Source organism: Cygnus atratus, chromosome 4, assembly GCF_013377495.2.
Source record: "Cygnus atratus isolate AKBS03 ecotype Queensland, Australia chromosome 4, CAtr_DNAZoo_HiC_assembly, whole genome shotgun sequence".
In the NCBI taxonomy this organism is placed as follows: domain Eukaryota; kingdom Metazoa; phylum Chordata; class Aves; order Anseriformes; family Anatidae; genus Cygnus; species Cygnus atratus.
Window position 1 is genome coordinate 31,290,236 of NC_066365.1, and position 25,392 is coordinate 31,315,627.

The 25,392-nt window shown below is 37.6% G+C and overlaps 2 protein-coding genes across 3 annotated transcripts in view; both read right to left on the minus strand.

Moving 5' to 3' along the window:
* The window catches only part of GUCY1B1 (guanylate cyclase 1 soluble subunit beta 1), a 41,973-nt gene extending 38,395 nt beyond the window's left edge, over positions 1-3,578 (minus strand). Inside the window, exons 1-2 of the mRNA XM_035548713.2 lie at positions 3,452-3,578; positions 3,112-3,185 (exon numbers count right to left, since the gene is read on the minus strand). Of these exons, the coding sequence (XP_035404606.1) occupies positions 3,112-3,185; positions 3,452-3,454 (77 nt within the window). The 5' untranslated portion in view covers positions 3,455-3,578. The remainder of the gene's footprint in view (positions 1-3,111; positions 3,186-3,451) is intronic.
* Positions 3,579-11,982: 8,404 nt separating this feature from the next.
* Positions 11,983-25,092, minus strand: GUCY1A1 (guanylate cyclase 1 soluble subunit alpha 1). 2 transcript variants are annotated; one of them, XM_035548688.1, is made up of 8 exons: positions 24,778-25,092; positions 22,023-22,084; positions 20,733-20,791; positions 18,951-19,660; positions 17,279-17,764; positions 16,626-16,769; positions 14,411-14,565; positions 11,983-12,184 (listed from the first exon to the last, which is right to left on the minus strand). In XM_035548688.1, the coding sequence occupies exons 1-8, from the start codon at positions 25,024-25,026 to the stop codon at positions 11,983-11,985; spliced, it is 2,067 nt and encodes a 688-aa protein (XP_035404581.1). In that variant the 5' UTR covers positions 25,027-25,092. The 2 variants fall into 2 exon arrangements, with proteins under 2 accessions (XP_035404581.1, XP_035404590.1); XM_035548697.1 differs by having other exon boundaries at positions 18,951-19,154; positions 20,728-20,791.
* Positions 25,093-25,392: the final 300 nt, after the last annotated feature.

The following is a 25,392-nucleotide window of genomic DNA, read 5'->3' on the forward strand; positions in this document are numbered from 1 at the left end:
AGGAGCTCACATTTTATCATAGCATAAGTCCCTTTTAAAAATATGTTACCACACAGTTGTTTAAATATATCCACCAAAAACAAAACAAAACAAACAAAAAAGCCTTTTTGTGTGTTTCTGTTTGGTTGGTTTGCTTTGCTTTCCTTTGTGTTTTTTGTTGTTGTTGTAGTTATTGCTGTTTTGTTTTTGATGTGGTAATCTATTTTGTTTTGGACAGGTATATAGACAGTAATTCCATGCCCACTACTTACCATCACATTCACACACTGCAGGATTACCCAGCAGCACAAATTTGGCCTTGATCAAACATGAGCACAAAACTGCATGTATGTGAGAGCGGTCAGGCCTGACAATTTTACGTTAGCTAGCCTTTGTGTTGGCTGCAGGAGAAATAAAGACATCTAATGCCAAAGGAATCTTGAAAACTATCTTTTAGGGACACTGCAATTGCCAAACAATCTGAAATAGCTCTCTAGATGTGACAATGACAAAATAAGGAATTTGAGAGAGGTTCTCGAGCAGGGAAGGGACAAATCAGAAGTGTCTTCTCAGCAAAAATGTGGTTAATCATTCTAAGTAACAGTTTATTTGCTAAGAAAATGACTGCAGGACTGGTGGAGTGCTGATCAGAGCATTTCTACATGTATTCCAGGTCTCTCCTTCCAAGGACTGAAGTACAATGAAATCATCATTCTGATTGAATTAACAACAAATGATGGCAACGAAAACACCACTTTCACAAGAGCATCAAACGTCTAACCTAACAACATCTCTGTCAGTGTAACAGAGGAACTGAAAGGACCTAAAATAGCAGATCCTTTCAGTGGACCTTTCAATGGCTAGCAGAGGACCCTGTACCATCCCCTAAAGCAGCGCAACCACTATAACTTGTTCCAGGAGATTTATAGGGGTTTCTTCGCTGGTTTATAAACTCTAGAATATACAAACTCTTAAGACAAATCCTGATGAATAAAAATCGAGTTGCAAACTCCTTTTGCATAAGGAGCTACAGCAGCTGTTGCATATAAAAATATATTGGCTCTTTCTTGCAGATCATGTTCCTCTCTTCTGTTTGGGTGGTGTTATGGTATTGTTTCCTTCCAGAAAGCCATCTTCTCTGGGAGTTAATAGCAGAGCCTAGCTGTTGGGCTGCAACAGTACAGAAATGTTTCCCAGCTGAAAGACAGAAACAGGATGTAGCAGCTTCCTGAATTTTCACAGCTGACCTTTAGCCAAACATTTCATATCTTTTTATTAAATTTTTCCAAAACGTTAAATGAGTATTACTGATCATAGGCCTCAGTTGATCTCTGGTACTCTAGTAGGTATGTGCAAAAATCTTATAGGTAGGCTGCATCAGGAATTATGGCTGGGGGTCCTGACAGTCTGCAGCACGATCCTTACTAGAGGAGACTTTTTATCTTCTATGATGGATTCCTCTCCTGTACAAGTTCTGCTGAGCTGGTGATCTGGACAAAAGGGGACTCAAAGGCATGTTGCTAAAGATGATATGCCAGGAAAAAGTGAACATTCTTTAGTACATTTTATACTTATTTTATTATAATTTTCATGGAAAACGATTGATGTACCACTAACGTTTTTTTTTCTTACTAAGTCTCTTAACTTGCATGTGTCATATAAACTCCGTACCAAGGCGTAAGAATTCAAAATAGATCGTTGTGTTTAGTTAAGGTGTGCAAGAAAAATAAACTTACACAGCTTACTTAACTTGCAGTCCAAAACGGTATGGTATTCACTGAAGACTCATCTATGCAATCCATAAAACTGTATTTGCAACGTGTAATTTAGAGATTAACTGTCTTGGATCAGCGGAACAGTGATTGCTGAACTGGAACTGTGGACTATCCATCTCTGGTGATGTTAAAGACTCAGCTAGATGAAGTCACAGCCGAGCCCTGATACAGTGCTGGTAACAGTCCTGGCTGGAACACAGGCTGGACTAGATGACCTCCAGAGGTCCCTTCAAGCCAACAATTCTGTGATTCTCTGGTAAGATTACCCCATTTTTAATGAATGAATTCAAGAAAAAAAGCATCATGGTCACAAAAATTTCGCATTCAAGGGCAGCCCTTTAACTCAAAAAATTGTATTAGAGCAAGGGCAAGACAACTACGCTGATGTATTATTAAAACTGACCCAAAATAAATGGGATAGGGTAGCATACAAGCTAGCCTGTTGAAAGAAGACTGCTTTCTCTAAGTTGGATAATCTCCTTCTCCCTTAAAACATACAATATCAAGAGACTATATTAAACCATCTCTTCTAACTACAGAGCAGCCTGAAGCCTTACAAAGCTTACAACTCTGTAAGCATTTATGTCTTTTTAATACATTTCTTATACTTGTGGCTATGTATCAGAACTACCATATTTATGGCAAACAGAATGTTGTTGGCACTACACATTTCACATATTTCTTGCAATCCGACAATTCATCAGAAGTTTTAAATGGAGACAGTCCTTGCCAGACATGCAAGGGTTGGATACAAGAAAGCAGGTTCAAGAGAAGAAACACAAAAATCACTCTTATGTGTACATGAAGTTACAGTTCTTGTATGCAGTGACATTTCTAATTCAAGTGTAGTATATTATCAAAATCTCACAGTAGTTGTGGATAGAGTTTATTAGCAAAAAAATGTATTTCAATCCCTCCACGAACGCAAAGAAAAATAAGTGTTAAATGATTCAGCTGACTCAAGGAGGAGTTTCCGTGGTTTCTGGGATGTTTCGCCTGCTCTTTACTTCTATCCCAGACTTTACACATTCGAGAGAAGCGCAGGGATCAGTTTCATCTCCGCTGCGGCTCCTGGAGAGTAGTAAAGGTGCAACGAGGCGGGTCTGTGCGGCGCTGGGAAAGGCCCCGAGCGGGACGAGAGGCGGCGAGATGCAGACTGCTCTCGGCGCTGCGGGCAGCCGCCCCCCGGCAGCAGGAGGCTAACGCTCACCTGCCGCTACCGGAGCGCCGCACCGGGCGGCACAGCGGGCGCTGCCGGGCCCAGGCCCCCGGGACGGAGGGCCCAGAGCCGGACACACGCCCACACCCCCATCCACACCCCATGTACACACCCCACGCCCCCCATCCACACACTTACTTGATGTCCTCCCAGACGGCGGGGCCGTAGTTGCGGATGACCAGCAGCTCCAGGGCGTGATTGACGAAGCCGTACTGCGCGGCAGGGCGAGGCGGCGGCACGGTCAGGAAGCGGCCTGGGGAGCCCCCGGGAGCCCCCGGGAGCCCCCCACCGTCCCCCGCCCCGCCGCCCCTCCATCCTCACCGCCCCCCTCCCCTCACCGCCCCCACCCCAAAACCCCCCCCCAAAATATAAAAGGCGGAGGCCTGACTCCCCTGCCAAGTTGCTCCAGCCTCTCCCCTCCCCACCGCCGGCCCGGCCCCGTCAGCGCCGGGCAGGGAGCGCGGCCGCCGGAGCTCACCATGGTGCCGCCGCTGCCGCTGCCGAAGAGCGGCCCCGCTGCCCTCACCGCCTCCCCCGGCCGCCGCCGCCTCGAGTGGCAGCCTCCACAGCCAATGGAGAGCGCGACTGGCGCGCTTTCCGCCAATCGGAGGCGGAGGCGGGACTACGGGCCGTGGAGGGGAGGGGGGGATGCGGCGCGCAGGAGGGGGCTGGGCGCGAGGGCCTCGGCTAACGGTCGCCTCGCGCCTAACGGCCGCCCGGTACAAATGGTCGCCTCACGGCTAACGGCCGCCGCGAGGGGGTTGGAGGCGCGGCCGTCTTCTCCAGCGGGGAGCTGCGGGGTTCGCGGCGTGAGGCGGCCCGCTGCCCGACAGCTCGGCGGCTCCTCCTCCTCTTCCTCCGCTCCCGGCCGGCCTCTGTGGGACGGGGATGGAGGGACGGGCCCCGAAAAGCCTCGGCCACGGGAGGCAGAACGGCCAGAGTACCCCTGCAGAGGGCAGGGGAGTTTTTGTGCCATGTCCCCCTTCTGTTCGGGGTGCGTTGTGAGAGGAAAACCGCGTTGTTGCTGACCTGATGCCTGTGAAATACGTGCATCCCTTTGATTTTTTTTCCATTGCTCTTCCCAGCAGAGAAGCATCCAAACAACTGCCGTAGAGTTTCCTGCACATCAAAAGGGATTTTCCAAATGCTTTTCTCCAACTGGAGTTGTTAGGACTCACCTGACAGTCTGAAGATTGTCAAAGTGCCTGGCAAAATCACAGTGATTAGGTAGGTACATGGAGGGCAGTGTATGCTCTGGTGTCAATGCCCTTTGCAGTGGTTGCTTTTGCAGGAACAGAAATGGTTCCTCAATTGTTTCATATCCACATGCAATCACTTAGCTTTTGGCCAGATAAATGCCCCCTGAAGAGTGGAAAACCAGAGGAGCAAAATAATTGCAGATAGTTCTGTTTCTGTGTGTTAATTTTCAAAGGTTAATGAAATTAAAAACACAATAATAAGTGCTTTCAATACATTTTTGTTTGTGTTGACAAGTCCTTGTCAGTAGCTAATGTGAAAGAGACATTACTGTACAGTGTTGTTACAATGTTATAACCTACTAAACAGATTTTCAAAGGGATCTCCAAGTAAGTTATGACCCTTACAACTGGAATTTGAACAGAGGATTGCTGACAACATGCCAAGGAGACTTCAGAAATAACACAACCATCACGTGATAATCTATGTGGAACAAAAGAGGTAGTGCAGCACTTGTAAAAAACATTTAGTTTAAAGCCATTTATACCATCTAAAGACTTGGTGTATGGAATAAAAATCCTAAGGAGACATAATTCTTTTTGCTTATTTAAAAAGAATTGAAGAATATTCAGGAGATAATAAGATTATCTGGGAGGACTATAGGACGAATACTTGATGGGCTACTGCTGTAGTAACTCTTGGGCAGAGACCTTGCTACATGAAGCCAGAAGTGCCACAGATGCTCGTAGATCCAGCTGTAAGGATCTGTATGGATTCTAGATGTAAGTAAAATTGTAAAACTTTAGACCTTAGTAAGATAAAGCAAAGTAACTTTAAAAATTGATTAAGCTCTTGACATACATTATGAAAAAATGAAGACGGAATATGTGTTTGAATTGCCACGTAAGTAAATAAATTATAAAATTGAAAATCTTCTGAAATCTCATGTAGTGCTTGGTGAACTTTGAATCTGTGTTAAGATCTGTTAAAATTCTTAGTGAGGAGAGAAATTATGGGTGGATGGACATCAGAAAGTTGGCAAACCTTTTTTCAGTTTGCATTCCAAGAACAGTAGAGGGACACCCTGCATTTGCGTCAAGCAGGCATAATCAATTCTACTTAGTTTAACACAGTCCAAATCTACTGCGAAAGCCACTTCTAGTTGCTTTTTTTTGAAGGATGACCAAGAATGAATGTTTCAATATAACCAGTTAAAACCATGCACATAATATGCTAATTTTGAAAGGAGGAAAGAAAATTGTTGGAAAAAAACAAGCAAACTATTGGTTGAAGATATCTTTGTAGAAAACAAGCAAAATCTGAAGGCATGTAAATCTCTTTTTGCATTAGACATCATGTGATAAATCATGCTGCTGTAATTGGGTAAAAGGCTTAGGAGGGGTCAGCTTCTTACCAGTTAACTAGGATTTGGGTACTTCTGATTGCCATCTACTTTTCCTGTTTGGTAGGAACTAAGTTTGGGGAAAACAGGAAAACACATCCTGCTCTATCTTTATAAGCTTTGCTTTTCTGAAGTCCTGGGCAGGGGATGGATGTGTACTGGAATAGGATAAGGTAGGGACAAGAGTGGATTGAGAATCAGTAATAACAACATCCTAATTCTTTTAAACTTTCAAGGAAATTCACTTGTTTATTCTGTATATGGGGTAAGCTCCTATGCTTATAAAAAGGTACTAGAGAAATTACATCAAATTCTTTTTGAATATGGTTTTCAGAATGTAGATTGTCCTGGCAATTTTGCGTACAAGCGTGACACTTTTTAAAAAGTGCTGATATCAGCAAAATTCAAAATTGCTGTATACGATTCTTTTGGTTTGGTTCAGGCTTGTAGGTTGCATTGCAGGCTGTTCTTGGGATTAAGCTTTACATGCAAGTGTTCTGGCATCAGAGGTGATGTAGATTTGTTAAATGTAAACTGAAAAGTGGTAGACTCAACAGCATAGGCAGTGTTGAAGTGATTAATTTTCTTTTCTAAAACAGGGTTCCCATTTTAAAGGTTTGGACAATGCTGAATTAAAGAATTCAACCACGTGATTTGCTGAGAGGGGCCAACCTTCCTTTGAGGTGTTAGCTGAATCAAGATTATCTGGTAGGTCTTAGACAACATTTGGTTTCGGCTGAAGGACAGACAACAAGACACAGTACATACATGTCAGACTCTAAGCTGTTAACCCCAGGCTGTGTTTGAAAGCCCAGCCCCGTCAGTCACTAGGCATTTGGTCACCGGAGTTAGGCATTTCACACAACCATTTAGGCTGTATCAACTGCACTTCCATGAAGCCTGCAGCTCATTCTCTACAGCATGCAGTCTCACTCTCATTTGGGTACCATCATGCACTGGGTTCATGACTTGCTGCCCAGCTGCTTTTTAGTGTTCAAGAGCAGAAGAGTAGCTGTGGAACTAGCCACAGCGGGGATGTGTGTGGGGTGGAATGATGGTGTGAAAAGCTTTCTAGAAAGTTTTCTATAACTGAAATCCCACAAGGCAACTTCTCCCCTTTGTGTCCCCCTGAACCCTTGCATACTTCTCAGGAGTTTCCTGCATTGGCCATCAGAAAGCCAAAAGAGTTGCAGTCTTGGATTACAGGAGAAAAACAATTGCTGTACTTTTTAAGTGTTGATACGCGTGGTTTTTCCTGATGTGAGATACTAACTTCATCTGGGAATTGCTGAGGTCTGTGAAAGCAAAAAGTAACATAAGATCCTTTTATGCTGTATGAGAGGACAATTGCTGAGACAATAATTTTGGGATAGCTACTTAGGATAAAAAGCCAAGAACTTTTACACTCAGTTCAATGTGGTTTATGTTAATACACAACCACTATAAAACAAAGCATTTTAATAAGTTACATTTTTTAATTTTGGACTTTGCTCTTAAAGTTTATATTGTTACTATAAACCCTAATAAAAATGGTGCTTTATATGGTATTGTTGGATTTCATTTAGCGAAGCTATTTTACTAACATCAAACTGAATTATGGGTATTTTTTATTTTTCTATTTCAAATCATAATGGTCTGAGACTTGAAATTTGGGATTGTCATAATATGCTTTTAAGGTGCAGAAGCAGGCATGCGTTTTTTTAAGATCCCTTCAGCAAGACTAGTTATTTTTAATGTAGCAATACACCATTTTGTTTGTTTTCTAATTCTGGTATTTACAAGCTATAACTGAAACAACCCTCCATACGTCAATACAATAATCTGTGTAGATTTGAGAAACTTTGCAGGCTCTGTTCCATCCTCCTGTAAGAGGAATATCATGTTAGCAATGCAGAGCAAAGTAATCATATTTAACCGATTCTTTCCTAACACCTCCTACAATCAGTGGAAAGACTCCTGCTGATTTTCATAGACTTGTAGTCCGAAGTTCCTGGGAAGTTACGGTCCTTGATATTTCTTTGCAGGTTTTGTTTGGGGTAAAAAATATGGAAGAGTGGAACTATCTATTACTTGATCTGCCCCTTTGCGCATACTTGGGACATTACTAAATGTATGTCCTCATTTCCATTTAGGTTAGGAAACAGCTGGCTCAACTTGACTTTACTGTCAGCATCAAAAATCCACTGAAGCTCAAGACATGCAACTTTATAAGGTTGTTTACTTGGTTTTAGATTCTTCCAGTTTATTATTTTTTTGAGTGGCTCTCCAGGTTCATATTCCAGCCTAGCTGCATATTTAACATTCAGATCCTACTGTTTGTGCTCAGGAGAAAACATATCTTTGCATCTGGATGAAGCAGAGGTTTCAGAACCACTGAATTTCTCCTGCCTTTTATTGGTGCTTCAGTATCAGAGTGCTGCTGAGTAATGTAGGACTCTGGGTTTTACTCTCTCCCTTTACAGAAAAGGACTGCCAGTGAACTCATGCAAATTGGACTGGGAAAATAATTTAAGGAAAAAAAAAAATAAAAGGTTTATATCTGATTGATTTCCTTCCTATGCAGTTGTGAGCAGCCATACCACCAGACATGATTTAAGAGGCCTCTAAAGTCTGTTGTAGCACATATCTTGCAGACTTCAGAAGTAGAAAAGAAAGTCCTAGCTTTCATTTCAGAGAAGTTCATTTTGGTTCATGCTGAACTGAATTCGGATGAACTGAAGCATGCCTTTGAAAGCAACATAGTCCCTTGTATGCTGTATGGCAAATAGCCACAAAAATTATTGCTATTCCAGGAAACAAAAACTGCCCTTCCACTGGTTTTTCAGAACAATGACCAGACACACAAAAAAATGGTAGCAGTTAGAGTAGCTACTGGGTTATAGGATGGGTGGGGTTTGAAAGAAGGTCCCTTTGCCAAGATTCAAGAGAAATTTCCCTTAATTCTGATGGCTTTCAGCTTACAGCTGGAAATACTCTGTTTCTGCAGAGAATGCAAAAGAAAGTGATGGAAGAAGTAAACTGGGTTTGAGGAGGTCTGAATTTTTCCTTTGTATGAGTTCACAGGAAGAAGTAGATCTGGCCTGGGGCTCAGTTATCTGTGCACTGCAATGTTTTGTCAGTTTCTGTGAATTCATTTGGTTTGTTTTTGTACAGTAGTTCACAGAGAAAGAAAACACCACTCTACACTAATTGCACTTCCTCTGACACCAGCAATTAGAAAAAAATTTCCAACGTTTCCCTGAAATCAGATCAGGTCTTGCCTGAATGAAATAAAAGTAGTGGATTTTTATATATATATATCTTTTTGTTCTATCTTTTACTTTAGCTATATCACTGTTAGATTCAGAGGAACTATTTCTTATTTATTCCAAGGACTATTTACAACTTTTTGCCTAAGGAATTACAGTGTGACAAAGCCGTATCTTCCATCACACAGCGTAAATGTGAACAGGAATCAGTCCCACAGCTGATGTACTAGCAAAATAAAAAATCACATCAGAATCAGAATCACATCACATCAGTTTCTGTACATAATACTAAAATGTGCATTTTATATCAAAAGCATTGTATAGTCTCTGAAGACTTCACAGTTTCAGACAACATAATAGTATACAAGACATCAGCTTAAAAACAATTGTTTGATTTCCTTGCAAAATCTCCCAGTATTGTATCAATTAAATTGCCTTCCTTTTAATTATCTCAACAATTTGCTTATCGATTTTCTGATTCTTTTATTTCCATTGGCTTTAATTTAAGTGAAAAGATTAGCTGAAAATATTTGTCCCTTATTAAAAATATATTCATTCAACAAAAATACTTAAACAGAAGAACAGCTTCAGTGAGACCTAAATTCTTAACAGTTACACTTAAAAATAAACGTAGACTTGTGTTGTTTTTTTTTGTTGTTGTTGTTGTTTTCAGAGCAGGTATGGACACAAGTACATATTAAAGTACCTTCCCAGATCATTTTCTTAAATATGTGCATAAATCCTGTTTATCTCACTGACATGAAAGCATATAGCTTTATGTGTATGCTTAAGCAACGTATCAGGATACTTCTCTGAATTAGGGCTGAAGTAGACAAAAGAATGTTTTGACTTCATCAGCAAAAAAAAGTCAGTGAAATAAAAAGGAGTTCCACAGCAGTTTTATCTTAGCTGATAATGTAGCCTACTGTGTGTTAAAAAAGAGAGAGTTATAAAAAGTAACACTGGAGGGTGAATATCTTTAGTAAAAACTTAGGCCTAGGGCACATTTTATTTTACAGAGAGACGCATAGGAGGGGGTCAGGAACTGCCAGGATGAACATCCTATATAACTACATCCCCCTCCCATTCTGTAGATACAGAGAAAGAAATCCTTTTTGTTTAAAAGTCTATGTGTTTTTTAATCTTCAATAAATGACATAGAGGTGGATAGATTCTTACTGACTTCGGTTATTACTGGGTCAATATCATGAGTCAGTAGTATAATTCTCATCATTTTTATATCTAGGAGTATCCTTATGGAACTGCTACTAGTCTTGGGGTATTTATGTCAACAGAATAGAATTTTCCTAAGGAAATAATATTGCAAAGATCAGTCACCAAGATTTGCAGAGTTCTTGTTTTCTTGAAACACTGCTGTTAAAAATATTACAAATGTGCATATATGTGTGTGTGTATGTGTGTATCATGTACATATAGCCTTTCAGGTTCCTTTTTTGAGTCAGAGTTTCTAAACATCTTGGATGGATATAGGACACCTCAAGGAATAGCAGGATTCCGTGTTTCAAGTTTTGTTCAAATGATGCTCACAGGAAACATGAATTAAAATACACTTCTTAAATGTTCATAAACCTAGTCTCTTATAATGACTTTTCTCAAAGTTCTGATGATACCTGTTCTGTACAAGTTTCTACTGCAAAGGAGTAGGATAAGAACAATAGCTTCAGAATGAAACAGTCACATTCAGAAAAATAACAGAATGGCACCTTTGTCTAATAAAATTGTGCCCTGAAAATATTCAGAGAGCAAAATCTTGATTCAGCAGAACGTATCTTGGAGAAAAACTTTTATGGTTTGATATGCCAAAACCCAAGAGTTTAAGAGGTTAGAGTAATAACAAATAGTATTTGGTACTACTGGGAATACTTTTATGTGTGTAAACAATGCAGTTCTCCAGCCTGCAGTTGGGACCAATCTGTACAACACAGAGAAATTTCTGCGTAGATGAATCTGATAGTTACAAAGGCAGAATCCCAAACTCAGGACTCAGTAACTAACTCTATTCTGCCAGTTCCAGAGGTAGACCCTTGTGAGTTTTCCACTCATGTTCCACCATCCACTACAGAAAACCTTGTACCGTAGAAATACTAATATATGTGTTGATATGTTTTAAAGCACTTCTGTTCATCTGTAGATCCCCCTGACAACTATAAAGTGAGTGTAGCATAGGCGTTCCAGGTAACATGTCATATCCATACTGCTCTCCTTGAACAAGGATCATGGCTTTAAAACGGTGTGTTTCTGTTCCATGTTATACAGTCTGACTGGAAATTTCCTTTCTAAGTAAACACTCCAGAGCACATTTTATTACACTCCTTTTAAAACTTTTCAAATTTAAATGACAACAAAAAGAAAACATTTATTGCTCTAATACATAATAGCAAGTTAATATTTTTTATAAAGTATTTTAAAAACCCCAACAACTAAAATACTGTTTGATGATTACAGAGACTTAGTATGTGATTATACAGTGTTTTAATCTATGTTCATTGTATACACAAAATAAAGTTCAGGAAACAGTAAGCAGCAAACTCTGCTATTTATATGTGTATTAGCTACAATTAACAGCCTGATCCAGAAGATGCTGAGCACACTCAACACATTGACTCCAGCAAGTGTTAGAAGATTGTCAGCAGCTACAAGGATGGGGCCCAAAGGATGCACTGGAAGGAGTATGTGATAGCAGTGACAGCATTTTTATGGATAATTTTCTTATGGAATCACTAAGAAAATATATTTTTAATAGTCGTTGGTAAGCACCAGCTCACAACACGGCATGTGGCTGCATCACTTGCACAATATGTTTCCTGGCACACTGCATATACAATACGTCTAGAATTCTCAGCACAGATAGAACTGAGAGGGTTGTTACGTAGCACTTACAAATCACCACAAGGAAAATGTATTTTAGTAGCATTTTAAACAGTAAAGTTGCAATATTATTTTAGTGACTATGTTCCCTATCCAAAGGAAAAGTAAAAAGTACTCAGTGACATACTTCCTGAAATTTTAATACTGGCTTTCAGGTGTTAACAATCTAAAGTGCTTTCATGTTTCATACATTTTTTTAAAATCTTCAATTTATACAAAAAAAAAAGAATATTTATAAATTTATTCTATACACTTGTGAATGTCGTAGACAATTTAGTCTATTCCTGTTTCCTCACCCAAAAAATTGGCATTGCCATCTCCCAAATCTCTCTTTTGAAACCAAGTCAGTGAGCTTGTTCCTTGAATATAAGCATCCAGAAAATAGCAAATTCCAGGGATATCACTGGGAAAATTTGGAGGAAGTTCTTCTCTTGAGCGAGGTGTGAACACAAAACCTGGATATTCCTTTAACAACCTATAACAAAAATGAATCATCTTGGTTAAAAATGAATTAGCCACTAATTGTTACTACATGCATAGACATTCAATAATTCTTTGTGTATTCTTTATAAAGCAGGGCAGAATTTAATTTTATATTTAAATGTTATTTACTGAAAATATTAAAAAAACTGTTTGGTAATGTTGATAATCCGTTAATTCATGCACCAGTGCAAACAGGAACATTGCCTCTCTTTCTTTTTTTTTTTTTTTTTTTTTTTTGTCCTGTCAGTGCTTTGAATGTAGGTGATATATTTGTTGTATTTGCAAAAATGGTCTGGTACTGAGAGCTAGGTCAGCTTAGCATGAGACTGGTAGCATAATTAGTGTTACAGCTAATGAAATACTGAAAAGCTTATTAACTAAACTATTCAGATCCTCTTACTATTTCTAAGAATTTTGCTTTTTCACACATAGGTCCACTAAACCTAGTGGTCTTTTATATCTGAAATACAGATCACTACTCTTTAGAGATAAATATTGTAAACTGGTTCCTAATGTTCCAGACAAATATTTTTACATATAGGAGCTGTGCAAGGTGCCATAATGTTATCAATATGTGTTTATAATTCATGTACAAATCAGAAAGTAAAAACACTGAACACAAAGTATGTTAACACATCATTCATGCAGGGGAAAAAAAACATACCATGAGAATAATAACAATAGTTTATCCTTTAACTAAATTGCCTGTTTTCTAGGCATCCAAACAAGTAATTATTTTTTTCAACAGTGTACTCATTTCAGATATTCTCTTGAAATGAATACACCGCCATGCAGAGTACGCCTCAGAATATAAACAAATCTTGTGTGGAAAAACTGTCTAATGATTTAAGAGAAGGCTATAGCCAGCATGATTCAAAATGTTACGCCATATGCACATGGAAGAAATCACTGTTGGCCACCACTGTTCTTCTAACATACGCTATAGCTCTTTAGGGTACGTGATCCAAAAGCAGGTTACATGCTGTGTACTCTGATACCTCTAACACATGTATCAAAATCACCTATACAAGATAATCTATAGTTTGGCACCCTGTAAGTCACATAGCATGTGCTGCAGGGGATGTCAGAGGATCACATGCCAAATTCTCTAACACTGGCCGCAGGACCTTGCCACAAGATCAGATGTGCAGCAGTGGGTACAAGCTGAGTAGGAATAGCTGACTGTCCAGGCTGCAGTGAAGGCAGTAGTGCTTCCTTAAAAGGAAAAAAAGATTTTATATCCATATTTCTGGTTATTTTACCCATCCAGCAATATTACTTCCTATTACTGAATTCACTCTGTGTAGTTCACTTTTTAAAATTTTTGGCCACTCTGGAAGAAACAACAATGTGTATCAGTTTAAGTGGCATAACATTCAGACCTGGACCTGGAGTGAGTAACAGTCTGAACTGTTACTACCACCAAATTCAAACTTATAAAACACTACTACTTGGCCACAAACATATTTGCAAGGTAATTTTAAAATACAATTAAACAGATAATACAAAGAGTATTACAAACAGTAATACAAAGAGAGGTTGGGAATATGAAGGGTACAAAGGAAAGATGCTGTATTTTCCATGGGAGAGCTTGCTAACTGCATGACAACAAATACCCTAAAAATGTCTGATTTGAATGGATAATAAATAGTACAGACTAGATTACATACTAAGGTTCAAACTTAGCTGGGATCAAGACAGGTATAAACTAAACACTGGCTTGGTTGATTCATTGCAATCTATTCATTCAACTACCTTAATCAAAAGAGAATGGAGATGCATAAGGTGATGCTTAACAATTGTTCAGTTAAGTGATTATTTTCAAGGGCACCTGCATAAACTTGGCATCCAGTTTACACTGAAAGATACATAGCTCAAAGAGGAGACAACTGTTTGAGAGAAGTAAAAATTCAAGAGATTTTTCTTTAGCTTCAGGGCAAGAAGCAAAATTGGCCCTGATCCTCCATTTATTTTAAACACAACATCTGAAAAATAAATATCAGCTGTTCTGTTTCACCCTTTTTCTTGCTGCTGGTTGCATTCTGAATAAAAATAACCATGGTGCGATCATGAGCAGTCAGATAAAAAGAAAAAAAAAAAAAGAAAATACACAGCAGCACTTCAGAGGGAAAAAAAAAGATCAGCAAGATAATGAATAAATTTCACATTAACTACTTCAGGTGGACATTTTACAGATGTACATTGTAAGGCACTGTACCTGTAAGTTGTTGGGCTGACATTTATTTTTCTAGGTACACTGCAAGATTCAAACTTGTTGGCAAGAGTTACATTATTTCCAAAGAGACAATAACGAGGCATTTTAACCCCCACAACTCCAGCAAAGACAGATCCAGAATGAAGGCCAATACGCATCTTCAAATAAAAAGATAGAAAACAGCATTAAATAAAATTAATGAAATGGTTTAAGTCAGTTTTATACATTTTTCCTTTAAAATAAATAAATAAATAAATAGGTTATGAGCTGGTAATACAAATTCAGTTGGTAAAGCCTCCTTAAGATGTCTGTATTCTGTTCATTACTGCCTGTGCTAGCCCAAGTTTACCTCGATGTATAAACATCATCAGGAGACGCTAAGACACTTGAATATTTTCCTGGGAGGAACTGCATGGCACAGTGTTAGACTGGTGACAGTTACTGAATCACAGTTACTTTTCTGTTATGGTCGGAAGATAAGACTTAGGGAACAGTGAAGAAAATATGTATATGTTGTAGTTTCAGTTGAATTGTATTTACAATGTACCACTTAGAGTAAATCCCAATCTCAGAGTACATAATTTGGCTAATTAATGAAATTATACAGCAGTTGAAACATTTTGATACCTCTTCTTTACAACTCGTACTCAGATTTTTGAGTTTTGCTTAGCTGGTACTGATTTCTAAGTTCCTTTTTTTTTTTTTTTAAGTGTATTTTATGCTCATTATACATATGTAGACATGTTTTCTTCAGCATAGCACTCTAATACAACAATGGCTGATGTTGGGAAACTTGCATATCTACTATGTGTGCTATTCTTTATATACCCACCGAATACCATATCATTTATGAAGAAGTTACAATTTCTAGTTTTGAGTGAGAAAGCAAAAAAGCCGGCAACAAAAGCAAAATCCACCCACACAGCAAAGATGGCTCATATACGTACATTGACACAGAAGTCTGATTTAAAATAAGCAGTTTGCAGTCACGCCTTTTCTTTGACAATTCATATAGAAAATGACAGTATACCATGACATACTTGTTACTTTGCAAAACAGTCATGACGCATTTCATTGAAATAGATGCATGCTTTCATTAGAAATAGAAAGATTCTGTTTTCTTCTAAGAAGCTTCTCGAAGTTGTTTATACATTTTTTTCTCTCTATTTTAAAATTACTTTTTGAATGTAACAACATTGCTCATTCAAAACTATAGAAGTAGCAATTGTGTGGAAATTATAAACATGTTATAATATTGACAAGATGTTTCTATATTTTTAACCCTAGTTTAATTTGATATTGTGAAATACAAAAAGAATGGTATTTATAACACTGCTGTTGTATAAATGTATGATAAATGTGGAACATGTTATCCTCTTAATAATCACTTTCTTGCTTTTGGAATACAAACATTCCCTAATCTATAATCAAAGAAGTTTGAAGTTTTCTAAAGGAATAAATGAACAGACAAATGTTAAAAATGAGCAAATGAAAGACATAATGAATTGAGACACCAGTATTAAAAATAATAGACCACATTCCAGAACATTTGAACTTAATGGAAGGCCCACATCATTTGTCATGCGCACTGATCTTTCTCTTTTTTTTTTTTTTTTCTCCCAGTGAGAGGTGAACCTATGTGGAAAGTTCAGTACATGCTTATGTCCTCATTGAAAGGAGGCCATAAATGTAACTACCACTGAATCAGGCAGTTGTCTTGCCATTCTTATGGTATTGGTTCAGTATCTGACTGTAAAACACAAACAGCAACAGAATCCATTAAAGATATGTGGATTGCTGCATTTAGAACATGTATTTGATTATTCATGTTTATACCTGTTGCCTCAAAAGACTTTGATGTTCTCATTGGTTCTAATTCTGAGGGATTAGTCTCCTAATTAGAAAATGATAACAGAATATTTCACACCACTTACAAATCTATTGCTACTGAGACAAAACCAGCAGCTTATCAGTGTGCACCTATTGATTTCACTGCATTTAAGCTTTTGGGGTTAATTTTCAGATTTCCGTTTCATCTTTAACTCTCCACAAAACTCTCATTCATAGAACTAAAACGATCAGTTTCTCCAGCCATACACCCTTGATCCCACACCTTGTTTGAGTTAATGTGAAATTGCCTTGACACAAAAACCCTGAAAACAACTAGACAACCAAAAATTTCCATTTTTACCATATAAAATACAATAAAATATATGACCTTGATAGGCTCTCCATGGGGAGACACCACCTCATCTGACAGCTCCATCATCTTCAGGGCCATCAATGCTATTTGAACAGCATGGGTTTCACTTTCTTTGTGTAAACCTCCAGCAACACAGTAGGCATCTCCAATAGTCTCAACCTGAAACAGGTATATTTGTTCCTTAGTGTTATACCGCTTGACATATAAAAGAATAGCCTGTGGTTTCAGCAGGAATTTTACCTAACAGTTTGACTGAGATTTATTTGTCCTGCTAAATGGTCCTGGGCAAATCCTGCAGTGTCATTCAAAAGGAAAAAAATATACAACTTGTATTTATTGCTAGGCACAATGCTAGAATATCTTTCCTTACTCACCTGTTGTCAGGCACTTGTAGCTACATTAAACACCTATTTACCCCAGATTCACAGCACTGTAGCTGAAATTAATTTTTAAAATGACCTCTTAGGTTTTGATGGGTTTCTCACTTGGCTGCATGCATGGCTGATGCTGTTGATATACTTTTCATTGTTTTGTGATTGATTTTAAATCTTTCATAAAATGAAGGTGTAGGACAAAATATTTTTTGGACTTCTATTATCCTCCGTCCCATTTACTCATAATTTCCTTTCCTGCCACAGAACCCCACAGAAGAACAATAAATTGTGTACCTTATAGACATCTAGCTCTCCACATTGGTAATCAAAGCGAGTATAAAGCTCATTAAGCATGGTGATAACCTGCATAGGTGAGCACTGAGAACAGATGGCAGTGAATCCAACAATGTCAGAGAAAAGCATTGTGACATTATTAAATTTCTTGGCTTGCACAACTTGTCCCTGCCACAGCTGCTGAGCAACCTCTCCAGGAAAAATAGAAAACAGAAGATCTACGGTCTTCTTCTTTTCCTCTTCAAGTGCTTGATGGGCCTGCTCAAGGGTTGCTTTTAGCTTTCCTAACCTCTTTTTCAGTCCATCCTGAGCTCTGGCTTGTTCTCCAATCAAAACAACATCTCTCAGTGCATTGTGAATAGGAATATCTGAGAGGTATAATCCACGTCCTGTAAAATCTTCTAGCCTATCCACACATGGGGATCCCAAGAATAGGATGGCACTGGATTCAAGAATATAGATCATTTGGCCTTTAAGATCCATTACCTGAAACAGTTAAAGAAACAAGGATTCATGCACAACTTGCATGGCAAGTGCTTAGAAACAAGACATACATTTTGCTGAACTGCAGGCGAATCAGAGTGGCCCATAGTCCTCACGTTTTCATTCAGTTGCTAAAGAGAAAACATGGAATAAAAAATCATAGAGCTAAATCATAAGTTCAGCTTATTTTACTTGAGCCTTCTAGTGCAAAAGTTAAACCACAGCTTAAGGCCAAACCCCTAATTATGTTTGGGTATTAGTAAGTATCAATTTTATCTTAGGGAGAAAAGAAAATCAAAAGAAGAACTTTGTGCATTTTTATCTACTGGTTAAGATGTTATTGATTACAGTGGTCAATTAATTTCTGCTAACAACTGGTTAGCAAAACCATGTTTGGCTCATGCACTTCTTTCTCTGTAAGATATAGTGAAAACAACTGTTTCAGTTTTATTAGAGGATGTTCAGCACTCACTGCAGTTTAAATGCAAAAATGCCAGAAATATCCCACTTTAATGACCTGAAAAAGCACAGTATTTTGTGTGAAGTGCTGTTTTTATGTCTCTTCCATATTCAGTTGTGTAATGTGCAAGGTGCTGCAGAGCTCTCCCTAACATTGCTTTGAATCACCATTTTTTTGGAAAAAAATAAAAGGATATTTCATGGTAGTGATTGCATCAGTTCAGATATCTGAATATCAAAGATACAAAATCCTGAAGAAATCAAAGGCTCAATGAGCACAGGAAATGTCTATTCCTTTTCCCAAATCCTAGAATTGTTGTTTCTAGGTGACTCAATTGCACTTAGGTTAAGCTTCCCCTGCCACTGTCTCTGTATTGGTGATGCTCTTATTCTCAGGAGCATGACATGCCGCTGACTTTATCTCAATTCACCGAGTTTATCTCCATATTTCAAATTACTCCTTTTTTAATAAAATCATGTCAACAGTCAGATTTTACTCTTGTAAAAAAAGTTCTAATGGAGAATTTTGACTGAATATTGGTTTCAGAATCTGAATTACATTACAGTGCCCTCACCATAGATCATTATTATTTATTTGTATTAGATGTTGAAAGGTAGACAATAAAATATACAACATAATTTTGTTTGGTGGCTATTTTAACTGTCTTGCATCTCCCAAAAGAAGAAAACAAATTCCTCACTGAAGCCATAGTTTTAAAAAGTCTCTTACCATGGATGATTTCATATCAGTATTATCCCATCTTCTCACTCGTACAGTAAACTGCATATTTAGCATCGTCATTATTCCACTAAAAGTGCAGCTTATTTTAGGGGTAAGAATTTCAAAATACTCTTCAAAATTAGGCTTAGCTTGAAATTCTCTCCTGGTCAAAAGTCTTCTTATCCCATTTCCAACTTGTAGAACAGACATGTCCTTGTCAAACATAAAATGAAACGGAAAAATCTTACAGAACACAGAGGCAGGAATCACAAGTGAAGACTGTGGTTTACATGGAGATAAAGAAGGTTTTGCACTTTTGACTTGTATAGAGTAAAGCAAATAAGGCTGATTAACAAACTCAGTGCAGTCATTATGGAAACAAGGAGGCATGAGCATGACTTCCACCTCAGTTTCATACAAAATATGAGCTGCTGCTTTAATAATGCCAGATAAAATAAGACTTGTGACTTTCTTGGGAAAGAAGTAATACACATTTAAGAAGTCCTGATCTTTCTCCAGGCATAATATGGAGGCTTCTTCAAGTCTGTCCTTTTTTCCTGCTTCTTGGTTGTGGCCACTTTGCTTCAGCAGAGTAGTGAAACTGTTCAAGAAGTCCTTAAGGGTTCCTCCAATAACTCCTAGTATGTGTTCATCCTCTTCATAGCATATTTTGAATAGCTCTTCACCAAGAGATTCCCGTAGAGACTCCACAGGCACACCTGCATGGAATCACATTTTAGTCAGAACTGCACTCATCATGCTGAATCTCAGGCTAATCTCCACTTTTTTCATCCTAGATCAAATCAAATTAGCAATTTCCTTCCTTGACCCATCACAGACAACTGAGGACTTTCTCTCTTAGGTCCTGTTGTGACCAATTAAAGTTGTCTTGCCTGGTGCCTGGAAAACATGGAGACAATAGGCTGTAGTTTGGAATGATCCAAGACTCAGTGCTGTGCGGTAGGGGGTGTAGACAGAATGAATGCACATTTTGGCACAGGACTTAACCCAGTTCCCTTAGCTTGATATAAAGAACTAAAATAATTTTATAAAACAAAATAAGAGTCAAAATAAAATCGTCTCTGTGCACGCATGCAGATATAAGTACTATGCTTGATCCAATAAATTAAATGACCTTAGGAATATTCCAGGGCACTGAGACCAACTGGCACAGAACAGCTCACATCTTTGTAGCAAATTCATTTTAATGGGATAGCTGCACGCAAACTGATTGTTGAGTATGTCCCAACTCCCCAACTGTTACTGGGAATCATTTGGAAAACTGTTATCTGTCACAGGCCAACCGTGTGCCAGGACCAGCTTAACAGCTTAAGTGTACAGAAGACCAAGTTTCAGTTTTTGGAAATGTTAATTTACTACTATAGATGTGGCCAGAGAGTTCTCCTATTGCAAATTAAAGCAGTTCTCTTCCCACAGACTAGAATCCTCCAGAAGATGTAAAGGATCAAACATTTTTTCAGTATAACACTGTCATGTATTACTGAACATATCTTACAACTCCCTATATGTTGTTATCTTAGCAGTGTATGAATCTATGACATCTCAGACTTGAGAAACTCTTTAACTCAAATCTTGACTCTTTGAGCTGTTAGTTGCACAGATGCAGTTTAGTATCTGTAATGTCAGCATCACTCAAGCCGTGATGACGAGGAAATTATTTCTTAGTAACAAGACTATTTTATATATTCATGCATTACTTTATAGTTACATCAGCTTTATGTAATCTATGTATGTGCAATATAGATGTGTTATTAAACAAGCTTACATTACCTGCTGCATCAGCATGATCACTGATTATTTTTTCAAAATCTTCTCTATCCCCAGTTTTTCTGTAAAGATCATAAAAATATAAATAAAACCCCTGAAAAATCAAGATAAACATGGTAAAAATAACAGGCAACAGAAGTTATATCTAGCCTGTCTTTACTCGGTAAAGACCAAGTTTTGCTGATCAAATAGGCAGTTTTTCTTTCATTCAAAATAGGGTTTTGGTGGGATCTTAGATTATCCTGTGCATTTGAGATAAATTAAAGTTTTAGTGGTCTGAGCTCAGATAATGGATTGAGGCCAAATGCTGTAGGCTGTCATTGATTAAAATCGCTTACGTTGCAACAATCCTATTTTTAGTTTGGTTTATATTTTGTTACTTGAAGTTGTAACTATATTTCATATTCATGTATAATATAACTGGAATATACATTCAAGCATTTTACATTCCATTAAATAAAAAAGATGTGAGAAGGTATTTCTGTTTTTATAGAATAATTCATTACTTTAAAATTACTTATTCATAGGTAGTGATCCAGATTTCTGTGATACAGAATGGCAGCTCTCTGAGTTCTGTGAGGTCAAAAAATATCACCCTGAATGTCAGATGCAAAATGATGAGATGTAGCTTAGATGAACTTCTATATAAACAGTTAGCCATTGATAGAAATTTTCTGAATTTCCTTAATTGAAATATTTTAAATAAATATAAATGCAAAAGCAGCAATACAGATGTTTAGATTTGCTTTAGATTTGCCTTAGTACACCATTCAGAATAGAAAACTATTTTTTTGTTTCAAACTAATACTGCATGAAACAATACGTAATTAAAGTATTCATTTCAGTCCGCATTTGCAATACAAATCTGTTCAGCTATCTAGACTATGATCATTCACAGTATCAAAAGCCAACTTTTTTTTGTGTAATACTAATCACTTGCATTTAAAATTCTTTCCCCAGCGTCATAGAAATATCAGTGTTTTATTTACTATTAGAAGGCCATACGATTGTTGTGAAATAAGGCAACCATATTCACCTGTCCATCTATGTCTGAGTAGTCTCCAAGTTCCTCCAAAACACCTGCTTATTTTAAGCAATATTTCCCCGCACAAATGGCTTATTTTGCCCATCAAGCCAACTTACATTGCATGAAATGTCACACACCAATTTAACAAGGTAACAGAACACAGATTCCAGAATTCCTGACTCCCAGTCACCACCCTAGTTGTTAAGAACTCTCAGCAAAACATTGCTGGTGCACAATGCAGTTGCAAACCCATTACACATACATACCTGGTTTCTTTTATTCTGTGTTTTGCTAGTGTTCTTTGAAGTGCAAGATTTAGCCTTTCAAACTGGGGAAGAAAAAAATCTACATTGATTAAAATATCAGTGCTGAAAATTTAATCAGAAGAATAACATTTTTATAAGGAGAATTACTTTGCTGTCCTTGGGACTAATGTCTTTTTTCAAGGTAGTATCATTAGAAAGAACATGCTATTTCTGTGTTTGGGGTTTAGTTTATGTTGATGTCTTCACCTCAGTACCACTGTAATTAAGCCCCCTTAGCTGATGTGTACCTGTAGTTAGGCATTTAAAATAGTGATGTACTTTACCTCCAAGTTGTCAGAGGATAATAAAGACAGTGCTACTGAGAAATAACTAACCCAACTTTCTATCATAACCCACCATCCCCAAAAGAGAATTACCCCTCAATTCAGAACTACTTTGGTAAATATAAAATTTATTCTCCTGACAAAAGAAAAACAAAAACAAAACAAAACACTACCACATTCTGCATTATATCCCCAGCAAAAGATATTAAAAAGTGGTTCTTCTAAATATTAACTTTTCTTGGACTAGTAGATTTTTTTTCAGGGCGATTTTCAAAAGTGTCAACATTGAAATTGCTAAAGGTAACAGTTTCAAAAGCAGACATTAAAGATCAATATAACATTCTGTGTTTCAGATCACCTCCTTTTCTGTTTTCAAGACTATAACATTTCAAGATGATGTTATATGATATATATTTGTAGAAAAAGAAGGATTTCTGCTAGGTATTCTGCAAGCCCAAGTATCCTCCAGATGAAAATCTATTCACTGTAGATAACCTTTGTAAAATTTTTTCATAATAAAGAACCTTTAGAGTACCATGAAGATTTACCTCATTTTCCATCAATCCTCTCCTTCCATATCCTTTCTGTAGTTTCTAATTGGAGCAGATACAATACTTCCCAAATGTGTATTACAACTGCTTTGTGACCTGAAGAGCTGTCTTCTATATGTAGTCTCCAATCATTTGAAACCCAAACTTCAACAGAGACAGGGTCATAGAATAGTACTGCACTGCCATGTTAGAATTTTTATGTTATGCTTGATTTGGTCTGGCTTTTCTTTGGTTTTCATTCCCTGGGGAAATTAGTTTTTCCACTGTATCTTTTACGTTGTTTGTTTGTTTGTTTTTTAAAAGGAAAGTTTTCACTCCAGAATAAAATATCCCATGAAAGAGTGGCAGTATCTTCTGGAGACTGTTTCCAAGCAAAAATCTAAATTGAACTTTGCCAGCCTTTTGTCATAGCTGAGGAACTAGCCTATCATATTTATGTAATAGGCAGGTGCATACACATATACCACTCTTTAAAGAAAAAAAAAATATTTCATTAAAAATCCCATCAACAACTATATACTAAAAATAAAATTAGATGAAATAGAAGACTACAGCCAATCTGACTTAAAACAGCAATCATGACACTATATGAAGGGTACTTTGTCAGTTCATTTTTGCCTTGGAAGTCCTTTCCTCTACACATTTAAAGTAAAGATCAGTTTAAAGGGATGAATTTCTTCTATGTAACTGCAGCAGAAGTAAAAAGTCATCTATAAAAAATGGATAATGCAGAGTTTTAGCAAAAGAATAAGAGATGGATAAGTTGCAAAAATAGATGTGCAAATAGATTCAAAAAACTCCAGCACATTTATTAAGGTACACTGATTGTCCCTAACTGGATTGTAATTAATGAGCATCCAGAGAAGGCCATTCACTGTATAGTCCCAATATATATCAGTCAGCTCATTCACGCCTTCCTCCGAATTTGAGGCAAGCCCAAGTACGGAATTTACGCAGCTGCACTTTAAAGTTGTGATTCTTCATACAGAAAAAAGCCCTAGTATTCATCTTCACTCAAGCAAACTGCTGTGAATGTATTGTGCCTGTTTTCAGTAGAGTTGAGAAGAGATGTAAGAATCCCTCTGTGGAACTGCTGCAGGATTTTCTTCATTTTAACTAATAGATATTAATTAGTTCAGTGTTTCAACATGATTATTGCATTTCCCAGTTGCACAACTATTCTGTTCAGTCTCTCCAGGGCAGGGAGTAAGACATGGTTTCTGCTGTGGGGACACTGGAACTAGGTGTCAAGTTCTGTAGTCTTCACACATTTAAATCAGTCAGCTCTGGTACAGCTCACTTAAGACGAGTTCTGTTTGCTTTGTTTGAATTATTTGCTTGAATACATGCTTTAGGATTTTCCTTTGCATGAAACACAGACAGTAGTATTTTTAAAAATAATATAGCAGAGGTCAGTATCATAGCAGATGAAAACAGTGATTTTTTTTTTTTGTGATAATGAATAATGTACTTAGTATGGATTCAATTAGGTGAATTGACAAGGTAACCACGTAATTCCTATAATTCATATAATTCATGTAATTAGGTGACATGGCAGAGTTTCTCCAACTGTATCGCTAAGTAAAATAAAATGCTATGGAAATGCATGTATTTAAGAAGAAACGATCAGTGGAAGGTTGCAAATGCAAGGCTAAAAATACAGGGAAATACAATGGAAGAGATGTTGTAAGAGTGGACAAAACTCATTGTGGCAAAATTGTATACAAAAGGAGTGGAAAAGGATGAAACGAGGGTTTAAGCTATGCTGAGCTAAATAAGAATACAAACTCTGAAGTCAAAACAGCTTTCAAAAGGCTTACATCAAATGCATTTTTAATATGTATAATGAAATGCTAGTATTAATACACATTATATGTTTACCTCAGGAAAGATTAGTTTGCAGATGCTTTCAGTTAATGTGTGCAGGTACACTCTACTTCTGCTCGTTTTCCTCTGTGGAAGGTCTCCTTGAGCATCTTTTTCATGGACTTCTTTGCAGATGGGCAGAGCTGCTCTAGAGCTATTTTCTGTGCAGTCCTTCTCACGTTCATCAGTAATGTGAGTTTGAGTCAGTAAGGAGAAAGGACATTCCCCTGTGATCTTCAAGTCTTTCAGTTTTGTACAGAACATACTGTACAAAGTCTCTCTCTGGAGATTAAGAGTACTTGGCTTTGTGTTTAATAGTTCTCTTTTGTTTACTAACAAGAGAAGAAGATGCCAGAATATTAGATGAGGCAACCACTGTGGAAGATTATTGGTAGTTAAAAATCATCACGGGAACAAATACGCACCCCTACAAAACAAGAAAAATAAAAGCACATAACAAAACGTTATTTCATTTTCTCCTTTAAATTCCCATGATGTTCCATTTTTACGATTTGAAATAATGGCTTTTCTAGGGCCTTGCTCAGGAGAACACTTAAGCTTTGCTCACGTGACATTTTAAGCATGTAATCCCTACTGATTTGAATGCTTCAGGTAATGCTTCAAGTGGTG